Source organism: Lissotriton helveticus, chromosome 9 (assembly GCF_964261635.1).
Source record: "Lissotriton helveticus chromosome 9, aLisHel1.1, whole genome shotgun sequence".
NCBI classification, from domain to species: Eukaryota; Metazoa; Chordata; class Amphibia; order Caudata; family Salamandridae; genus Lissotriton; species Lissotriton helveticus.
Genome location: NC_136070.1, coordinates 1,197,264,893 through 1,197,276,331, shown reverse-complemented (window position 1 = coordinate 1,197,276,331; position 11,439 = coordinate 1,197,264,893). Strand labels below are relative to the sequence as shown.

General features: G+C 42.2%; 1 protein-coding gene across 1 annotated transcript in view; it reads right to left on the bottom strand.

The window, feature by feature from the left end:
* Positions 1-1,365: 1,365 nt before the first annotated feature.
* EDEM1 (ER degradation enhancing alpha-mannosidase like protein 1) overlaps positions 1,366-11,439 on the bottom strand; it is a 131,183-nt gene continuing 121,109 nt past the window's right edge. Inside the window, exon 12 of the mRNA XM_078661665.1 lies at positions 1,366-7,947. Coding sequence (XP_078517791.1) covers positions 7,858-7,947 — 90 coding nt within the window. The 3' untranslated portion in view covers positions 1,366-7,857. The remainder of the gene's footprint in view (positions 7,948-11,439) is intronic.

Genomic DNA, 11,439 nt, shown 5'->3' with positions numbered 1-11,439 from the left:
AACCGGAGTAGCAACTTATCCCAATTTCTAATGACTGCAAATTCTGTACTGCTCCCTTGGCCAAGACAGGCAAAACATCTCCTTGGAGAACGGGCAAGTGGTCCTTGGGGAGGTATTGCGGTGTGACTGGCATGTCTGAGGAGGCAGATAGAAAGGATATGAAATAGCCATTTTTCACGATCTGAAGGACCCATTGGTCTAAAGTGATGCTCCTCCTCTCAGGCAGGTGAATGATGACTAATTCCTACTGGACGACCAGCAAATTAAAGCACATTTTGCAGCGGCTGTGGAAAACAGGGGATGGAGAGGGGGGTGCTGGGTGGAGCATTGTCCCTGGGGGCCTGGACGTTGGCAGCCTGCTACTCTGCCTCTAAAGCAAAAGGTTTGGGAGGCTTGCTGTTGCTGCAGCTGAGGCCTGCATTGGCGCCTATGCAGGTAACCTGGCCAGAAGCCTTTAAAGGGGCATATGTTCTGTGGAACAGGCAGACAGGCAGAGCTCTAAGGCGAATTCTGCCTTTGCTCCAAACTGGCGAGAACCGGTGACTGGCATATCAATTAGGGAATGTTTGACACGTGAAGAAAAGCTTGTGAAGCACATTCAGGCATGTTGTCTTAGCACCACAATGGTGTGAAATGCCCAATACAGACAGTTGGTTGCATTCAGACCAGATCTGATGGGATATTTCGTTGCATTGGGACTGTCCAAAAATAGTCACTGTAAAGGGACCCAACACGTTATACAGGGTGGGGCGTATCTGTTCCGGAGCCACATAACACCACCTACCAAAGCAAAGAGAATTGATACCAACGTTTATGAATTCCGTCTGATGTCTGGGGATATTCAGATGGAGAGGAATCTGCAGTTCGGAGTCTATCAGAACACATATTTCATCCTTGTATCTTTGTTCCGCCACATTCTACCAAGTTGTGCACTACATTGACCCGCACTGTGCTCCTGGGAAGCCAAATGGTATTACCAGAGGAATGCATAGAGTAGAATTCACCACATTAAGACAACCACATCTTACATTTCTACTGAGATACAGATATCCATTACAAAGCAGAGGCTATTTGGAACCCTAAAACCAGTGTAGGTATCTTTCTCCAAAAACTCCTGCACTGGAAATCGGGAATGACATCAATGAACTGGTACAGGATCCAGAGAAACCTTTCATGTGTTGAGGTAGAATTGGTGTACATAGGCATGGGCATGTTTCATTGAGCAAAGGTTATATTACTGTAACCTTAAGTGGAATCAAGTCTTTTTTCTCACACATTCAAACAAGGTAGCTTTTCCAGAGCTGCAGAAACATAAGATATTTTAGCCATCAAATGTAGAGTGCTGGTTTAAATAAAACACAAAGGCAAAATGCAGATCAATTTTAATAGAAATTATTTAAAAAACTAAAATTTCTGAAAGACATTTGCCAAACAGTTATAAAAAGACATTTGGCCCTCTTATAAATTGAATGAAATTCTCACAAACAATGATTAAAACACAGGATTTTAGTATCTGTTTTTGTAAACCACATCCATCTATCTCACTCAATTTGGCTTTCACAAACTTAAGTAGAAGAGTGCAATATCATGGACACCAAGAAACAATACAAATATCATTCAGTTAGTACAACTCTGGGTGCATAAAAACAACCTGGCACGACAATGTCTCCACACTCAAACAGAACAAAATTAGCTAGAGTCCAACTATGGGCTACACTGGTTTTGAGGAGCATCTACAATGGCACGTATATGCAACCAATACATTAAGCAGTTCAGGCAAGTGCTGTTGTGAGAATGGAGACAGTGTCCTTACACCCACTGATCGAGCTGTGCTCACCCACTAGCTGTGGACCTTGAGTGAGAGACATGTAAATAAGAAGGGAAAAAAAAGTGTTAAAAAATATATGGCTTTAAACCTCGTTTCAATATTGCACATTGAATAAAGAACTTTAACAGGCTGCAGATTAGCATGTCTTGATCATGTGTTGATACGTAAATTATGCAGCATTTCCTGGTACAAAACCAGCCCTCCAATTCCCCCCTCCCCCTAAAAAAAACGATACTTCTGGGGAAAAACAGCAACAAATAGCCTACAGCCTTCAAGAACACTATAAAAAAAAAATCAGGACTCATTTCTCCTTGACAATTTATGGCTGTAATGCACATATTCATTAAACATTCCTCAAAATGTTCATCTCTGGACACGGGCAAGCGCCTACTTAGACATAACATAATAAGCAACTTAGTAAGGGGTGTCTTCAAGATTTTTTGAATCTCAGCTCAAATACTCCAAATCAATGAGAAGTCAGGGGACTAGTGAATTGGCTAGGGACGACCTACTATAGTAGTCAACTAGGCACCAACAAATTCAACTGCTAAACAGAAAAGAAGAGTTCTTGGAGACATGGAATAACTCATCCAGGGCACCAATATTTAGCATAAGACCACTCATCCTTATCGACACACGAGATAAGAACAGCAGGAAAGCAGTTCAAGAAATTACATAATTAGACAATTTTGTGGAAACAAAGAATTCAAAAGACAGGCCCACCCTTGACAAACAACCCTGTGGACCACTACAATAGAACCCTGTTCACATCTTTTTTATGAGCAAATTCAATGACAGTGAATATTTACTATAACTGATTTACATCATATTCCTTCCAGAATCCTCCTTCAGTTAAGATGCATCTTATTACACACATAAGGGTATATGTATAATTCTTATTCAAAGTAACATGGGCTTTAGAACACTAGAGAAATTAAGGGTGTCAATAAGACAACTGATTAATACATTCCTTAAAAAATATGTTCAAAGGTGGAAAAGCCCATATAAATCTTTTGAATCCTGATGAAAAGGGGCAGTGAAATGACCTGAGAATTTGTTTCTGCATTATTCTTTTTAAAGACTAATGGGGTCCGTTAGACCTTGGAGAACTGCCTGATAGGTCAGCAAGAGACATGGCCTACACTCCCCTGGCAGAGGACTACCTACCCTAAAATGAGATCCTCAATTGGGGACGCTTTATTCCACCTGGGGAGCGGTCAGGTATTCGCTCTACTGAAGGCAATTCATTTTTTGGAGCGGGCACCATATATATCCGGCACTCACTTGACAAATTTTCATTTTCATGAAACAAATCTCTTATAGAGGGTCGTTTTGTGGGAAAAAAAAATTGCTGTGGCATGCAGAGGCCAGTGTTTGATTTATCTGCCCGGCAGGGTTAATCTAGTGAAGATCGCTCGCCCTAATTTGTGCACTGCAACTGTCACTATGACATGCCAGACCAACAGCTTTCAGGTCAAAAGTTTACAAAAGTGAAGTCTGCTGAGGCTCCACCATTGTAAGATTTGTGATTTCCCAACATCCAGAAGAACCGCATGTTTGTCAGAGCGAGCAGGAGATCCAACTGTTTACAGTAGGGCACCAGCCCCACAAAACTTTAAAACATGCCCCAAGTACATTAAGCACTGAAAAAAATAAGGGGAGCTGACTGTGATGCAAGTCAGAAATAGGAATTACACAAAACATCTAGTTATAAACAAAGTGAGGCAGACGTCATCAGAGATGGGTTGGGGACATTTGAAGTGAAGGAAGAGACTGAATGGAATTCTGATCATCTCACAGTTATCCTGCCATTTCGCAAATAGAAAATAGAAAAGATAATATGAGGACATGGAAGGGCATGCTCACAACCAGCAGAGAAAGAGCTCATGAAAAAGACTGAGGTTAATTTTTCAGACCGTCTATCAGGAATAATCTAATTCAAATGCACCTCTTCATCGGGCAACCCAACCAATTCCAAGAGATGAGCTAAATTAAATCTGGAACAAGAAAAATAATCTTCAAATCCCTCATTTTTATAGGCTTTGCAAGGACACCGTATTCTGAACGCTTAGACATTTGTGGCAATTTGCTTCTTATAAGATGTGTATGGCAGGATGCTTCCTAATATGTGCAGTTTGAAACATCTCCACAGAACTTCCACAAAAGAAACCTTTCATATGACATCGGGATAAACTCAATCATTTCACCAGTTAACAAGACCAAAAACAAGTCAATTTCAACGCCTGAAGGTAGAGCTACAACAGTTGTTTCAATCGAGCCAGTAAACGTTGCAACTTAAAAGAAAAACTAACATTTAATACAAGACATTTGATCGTCTGCATCTTTTTGGCACAGTCACAATTGGATGCCCTGGTAGGTGAACAATCTCATTCCTGCTTATTGTCAAGCTTGCCCAGCAACACCTCTTATGTTCTTGACGATGCAAAGCCAAGGGCCTGAGAATGGCCAATCACCATTGTTCACATTTTCAAATGGCACATAGTACTGGAGATAGTGTTTTTGATGGCTGCGCTTTGTGACAAACAGGAACTTAAGCACTGAAAATAGGGTCAGAAAATGTAGTAAAAACCTTAAACTAGGATTAAAATGTGGTCTCCTAATTCTGCAGCCCACATAGTAAACTACCTCTCCTCCCTCTTAGAAATGTTACATGGTAAACGTTTAAATAGTAAACATTTGCTTACGTTTCTTTGTAGCTGAAAAACTAAACAGATAGTTGTGAACTTTAACAGATCTGTGAACTCTGCAAGCACACAGGATTAACTTATCCACAGAGCAGACATCTCAACTCTACGGCTGTTAATTACCATTTTAACCCCTTCGATGCTCATGACGGAACGGTTCCGTCATGAGCGTCGGTTGAGCTGTGCTCATGACGGAACCGTTCCGTCATGAGCCCGTTGGCTCATTAGAACCTTCAGCACAGCGCGAAAATTCGCGCCGCGCTGAAGGTGTTAAGATGTATGAACCAGTCTAGGATGTTTTCATAGAAAGGGTGATAATGTTGAAGGCAATACTTCTGCAAAGCACCTTTTTAAAATAATTAGTAGCGAGTAAACTAGTAAGGATTGCAACTGTTCGGTATTCGGGAATAGCTTACGTCTAAGTTCTGCTACTTTCACATTAAGTGTAAAAGGGAGTACAGTGCAAAATAGTACACCACACAGGTGTCTCTGCTTAAGAGGTGGGGTGTGAGGGAATGACGGCCAGCATTGCACACTATACAAGTCTTTCCTCAATGCTCCATATATAAAAAAAAAAAGTTCTACATGGATTTCATTAATAATGCTGTATTGGTACATTTTCTGACCCCACCGCTACTTATTTTTGACCTGTCATGTTGGAGGAGAATTTGAAGGCAGAGGTAAGACCAGTAATGGACAATAAAGGATATTATAAATAAGCTAATCAGGTTTAGGTGGACAGCAGACTGCCTTGCTCAAAAGCCCAGAACTGTACATGTGATGTTCACAGCATAAATCAAAAATAATAGTTCAGTACACACATTATTAAAAGTTGCATACCTTATCCTACACTTGCAATAGATCGCTCCATGATGAACAAAATTATTTCAACTATCAAAACAAGTTATAAAAGATTTGTTCTTCCCCAACACTGGTAAAGGCAACTTTTGGGAGCCTGCAGGTCTTTTTCCAATGAGTTTTCACAATCATGTGATTTTGTAATGGAGCAATTGGAGATGTCAATGTTATAGAAGAAAATGCCCTGCATAAAACGTTAACTAGATCCATTCATGACCTGAAACAGACTCGCAGGATGTACATAAGGCACGGACCGCAGTTTAAGTTTAAGCACAGGCACATTTTTAAGAATACATCAGATCATACTGCTCCATTTATACTTTTTTTTTGGCAATCTTTTCCGAGCATTACTGTAGACGAGGTCATTCAAAACAAATATCTGTCCAGTTTTCCTTAAACGATGCCTTCATACCGGTGCATACTCAGCTTCGAGTGCATACACCACTTGGTTATGGCAAGTCCTCAAAACTAGGATTGAGGCTACACAGAGTGCACCAAACCTAGTTTCCCTCAAACAATTATCCAACGTGCAGTGCACAGGATACCCTCTCTTCCACCTATAAGTCCATGTAGAACAACTTACACAAAGCAAATACTTCAGGTAGACTTCTGAAAATCTTCAAATGAGAAATACTGCACACATCTATAAAAAATAAAAAAAGGCACTTGGTGATAAACTTCGGTTGCACACTGCCTGTAATGGTGAATATTCCCTCAGCTTGAATCCACTTGCATGTGTCCCTGTGCACAAAATACCCAGGAAAGGAGCAGAGGATAAACATCTGACATGCATCAGCATATAGCTCCGTAGCGGATGCAATGCACGCTTCCTTCCTTTTCCCACCAAACTGCAGCTCTTTCAACCAGAATATCCACCAGCCCACAGTCCCCAAAGCACAAGTCGCCAAAGAACCCTCAAGCTTGTTCAGAACGTCACACACACACACAGAGTAAGCCTAGAAACCTAGCAAGGCAAGAAACAAGGATTTCTGAGCAAGACTGCTGAGGAAAACGAAGAGGGTCATCAGATGTGTGGTAGCGGGAATCAAGGAGCACACTGAATTACAAATACCAAGGTAGTAACACTAGAGTATGGCACACACTGTACAAAGGAGCATCAATGTACAGTTAGGGGATGCAAAGCATCAAATTGTGGCAGGAGTGGGTGGGTGGAGGATGGACATGGGTGAAATACAACCAGGATTATCTCAAACAATACTTGAGCATTTTCTTCAGGTTTTTCACTCCGGAAAATTGAACTAAAGTAGGAATACTGTAAAATGTTGGGCAAAGCCAACATTGTTGACAAAATAAAATCCAACTTTGTGAGCTTTGTGCCAATACAAATAGGATTTCTACAGCAGTAGGTGGACAGCAGTGTCTGATTACAGGATGGGGTGCACGTAAAGCAGAAAAAGTAGTATACTGGCTACCACATGTGATGTGCAACTGTAAAAAGGTCAGCTGCCGATGGTCCTGGCACTAGGCTGTGTCTATGTCCACACCGGTTCTGAAGACAAGATGCAGTTTCCTGTGCCCATCCCCAGGCTCCAGTAGAATACAATATAAAAACATTGGAAAAACGTGAATAAGTGAAACTCCAGGTTAAGTCATAATTAGATCTGCCATGGAGGAATGTAACCTTCAAATACATGATTAAAATGAACCAGGATTTCCAACACCTCCATGACACTCACTGTTTAAAAAATAAATAAACAAAACAGACTTTCCCTTTGTCCAACTTCTGGATGGAAACCTGAGCAACATTGTAAGATATCTGTGTCCTCGAAAAGTGGCATGAGGACGAGTAGCGGACAATCTGACAGAAGTTACTGTATAAAAGAAACCCAAATTCGAGTTACCAGAAATGGCTCAAAGGACTAGACACTACTACTTAGGGGGTAAGAGAAATGTCCACTTCCGGTTTTCTACTGTCTGTGAGTAAAATCAAAATCTCAGCACCACAAAGTTAGCATCTACCTGAGAAAGAGTACAAAAAAAAAAACAAATGCATCATACTGTGTCCAAGAAAACAGGCTTGAAAATATACACTCGTCAAATGTTAAGCAAAGAATAGACGGATGTCACTCGAATATGGGTGCTGGCTCTGCCATGAATTCATCCTCCCTCTTTTCCCCATAGCCACACTGTGGGTCCACATCCGGTCATGTGGAAATTTGCCATAGAGCTGTGCTGTCAGATAGACACCATTATTACCTGGAAGACCTAAAGTGAGAACGCTTGGATTGTCCATGTGAATGTCAAACATACAGTTGTAGCTTTCTCTACAAAATCTTGGAGTCGAAGATGTTCAAGCCTTCAATGGAAGCCGTGAATCACAGGACCAGCTCATGTTTTCCTAGGAAGCAGTTTGAGAGGTAGCTTTGCATTCTCTGTAGAGCTCAACATGAGTTCCTCTGGAATTGCATCAATCCTTCTTGATGATTTCGGGAGGGAGAACATTGTCTAAATGACACCCACCATCTGATCTAGCTGTCGCATGTAGATGCTCTTCAGTGGTAAAGAGTATCGGCGCTCATCAGGAACACGGTTACACTGAAAAGAGAAAGCAATACTATTAACTAAGAGTCAAAATAGTACACGGCTGCAGAATCAGTCCTTTCCAATTGGAGAACAAGTACATCGCCTCCTAAGAATCAGCACCTTTGTTTAAAACTCAAATGGTTCAAAAGTAACTAAAAATGCAGAAACACGTGTTGCAGTGGAAGGCCCTTTGCAAACCTTGACTGATCACCTTTCCATTTCTTATTGCTAAATTTAGGTGTTAGACTGGTACTAACGAGGTGCAACCAATGCCCAGATAGTGTTTACAAGTGTAATAATGACAAAATAACGAATACCATCACTAAATGTGCCGCATTACACTGCATAATTTGACTTTTCGTGCTGAATAATTTACTCAACTCTACCGCACAATTTGGCCCTTCCATGCTGCATACTTTCAGTGCTCTTGATTATAGCAGGGTTTGAATTCTAGGAAGGCTTTAATTTTGCTACCTTTCGGCTACTCTACATATAGGGACTGAAAGAAGGCAAGTAGCAGTGGAGCCAGGGTTGGAATGCCCTCTGAGTCTGTGCACACCTAAAAACATGTGTTTTACGGTATTCACCAACTCCTCTACAATCGCTTCATACAGTGGTAAAAAATGAAAAATTTACTCCTTAAAAAAAAGTGGATTTGCAATCACTCAGGAGATTTTCTCACGGTTTGACACGGATTCTCCTTTGTTGACCTTCTGTTAAATGTTGGCATGCATAGAACAGGTTTACAAAAGGAGTTCGCAAAGAAATGGTATCTAAAGTAGTTTAACAGTTCAGCAAAATATTTTTTCCCTGGAGTTTTGTGCAGCAAAGGGTTAGGCTTAACTTGCCCAATGGACAAAATTTAAAAAAAGTTTTTGTCCTTGACCGCAAACAAAGTGACCTGGTATTGCACGACAGGAATTCTATATTCCTGATGACACCATAAACATTTCGCCTGAATGAAGCACCGATGAATCAAGTGTCTTGCAAATCGACACTACTCACCAGTAAGTGCCTCGAGGCACGGGGAGGGGGGGAAGGGGAGAGAAGGCACTGTGATCAGTCAAAGGCACTGTGATCAGTCAAAGGGTCCCGCAGTGCAGGGGGCCCGACCTCCATGGGGCCCTTCGTCGGCGCTGTGCATGGGCTACGGGCCCCTGGGCTGAGAGCTCCTGACTGAGTCTGGAGCTTAGGGCACCCACCTCCATGTACATTGGAGGGGAGGGGGGGGGGGGGGGTCCCTCAAATTTTGTTACACTACTCAAGTGAATGAATAATCTTGGTGTACGTTTTACTAGCTGGGCCCATAGTTATGCTTTGGAATCAGTGTCCATCAGAGTTTTGGAGATGGATGCTGCACGTCTCCTAGTGAGGTTTCATAGGTCAAATCAGACTCCCTTTGGTCAATGCATAATTTGCTAGAAAGGAGGAGTGTCAGTTTTACAGATGATATCAAAGTAAGGAGGGGAGATAAGAGGAATTGTCACTCATCATCAAGGTCTGTCCTCGGCTTCAGGTTAATTAGCCGAGGAGAGACCTTGATGCAAGTGTAACTACAGGCTCGCCTGGCCACCGGAGGACCTATGGTGCAAGACTTTAGCTTTTTATATGTATAACACACTATAGCATAAAGTAGGTGAAATGTGCATTTGAGCATGCAGAGTGTATGAAGTTGCTATACTTTGCGATAATTATACCGGGAAGTGAGTTCCTTTTTACATTTCTACCCTTTTAACCATACTGTCAGGTCTGAAGGACTGAATAAAGCGTAGCATTCATACCAGGCAGGTATTATCAATTCACATTAAAAAAACTACCAACTCGTATTCAACCATCTAATGTATACAATTGAGTGCTCCCACATATTTCCCAGGTAGTAGCGCACCGCATTCCGCAGCAGAACAGGGATGATACTCAAATTTACTTGGAAATCTCCTCTGCTAAAGACATTCAAAGACTCAATGACTAAGGGAAGTGCAACTTTGGCTGTCACGTAACCACTTAAAACTGAATCCGGACAAAACCGAACTACTCCTCATATCGAACAAAGAAGAGAACCCACAATGGGGACCTCACCCTGGCCGACTGTTAAATCATTAGGCATCAGGCTAGACTCAAAACTGGACATGACCAAACACATTAAGATCTCGGCTAAGAGCGCCTTCCTCAACCTGAAGCTACTAAACAAAATAAAACCTTTAATTCCGCCCAAAGATCTCAAACAAGCCACCCAAACATTGGTGCGGTCAAGATTGGACTATGGAAAGGCAGTCCTCTTGGGAATAGCTAAAACCCATCTTGCTCCTCTGAAAACAACTCTCAACGCGGCTGCCAGAATGGTCACCGGAATAAAGAAATTTGATCACATCTCTCCTGCACTCAAAGAACTCAAGTGGCTACCGATAGAAATGCAGGCGAACTTCAGGACAGCCTGCCTCACCCAAAAAGCCCTATACACCGGCAAACCCAAATATCTGGGGGCCAAACTAAAAAAAAAAAGGTCAGAACAGGAACCTCAGAAGCTCGAACACCCTACTACTCACCCCACTGAAATCACGAAAACAAACAAAAAACGCGGCCAGGTCCTTTGCCCGGAAATGCGCCCAACATCTGGAACTCTATTCCCCCCCCCCCCCCCCCCCCCACACACACATCAGAACTGTTCCAACCTCTGCTAAATTAAAAAGTCAGCTCAAAATCCTTTTCCTCGATCGATCCCTAGCAAACAGATAGGAGCAGTCGAAGTGGACACCTCACTCCTCTCTGATGCGGTGTTAACAAATTGAACTCTTCATCATTGATATTATTATTATTACTCTTATTCGGAACGTCTCGCTTTATTGTATTATGTACTGCTCTCTTTTGTTCTGCTCTGTTACTGATGTGAAGCGCTCCGATACCCTCCGGTCAGGCTAGCGCTATATAAAACTTATAAAATTAAATAAAATAAATGAAAACATGCACCCAAAGGGTAACCCTTGTGGGTGAGGCTTGTATAAAAAAAAGCCCTGCGTTATTTCCTCCCTGTAGGAAGTGTAGCACACGTTCCGGAGTAGGGCTCTAATTTTACAGATGAGAAACACCATTGCCAGGACCAAGAGCATAGTAGTTTCTTGAATCCCTATAGCAAGATATTTGAAACCGAATCTATTAGGAGCCAACTCCAACTAATCCATTTATCCACAGAAGGGCTGATTGAATCAAGGAAGCACTCACTTGGGTCTGTGCAGTGAAAGCAGCCCAACAGGTGTTGGGCTTCTCAATACTGTGTGGTCTGAATCCACAGTCCAACCCAGTTCACACAGCAAGTACAGCAATGAGTCTGGGTAGAGTAGGGAACCAGGACCAACATTTTGTAAAGTCAGAAATCCCTCCGAATCCATCCAACTGGAAGCTGTTTTGACTGACAGTTGGGGCCGTCAGTGGACCATTCCTGCCAAACCTGTTTCCGGTTGCAAAGGGGGTTAGGCAGGGTTGCGTTCTCGCCCCTACCCTCTTTTCCTT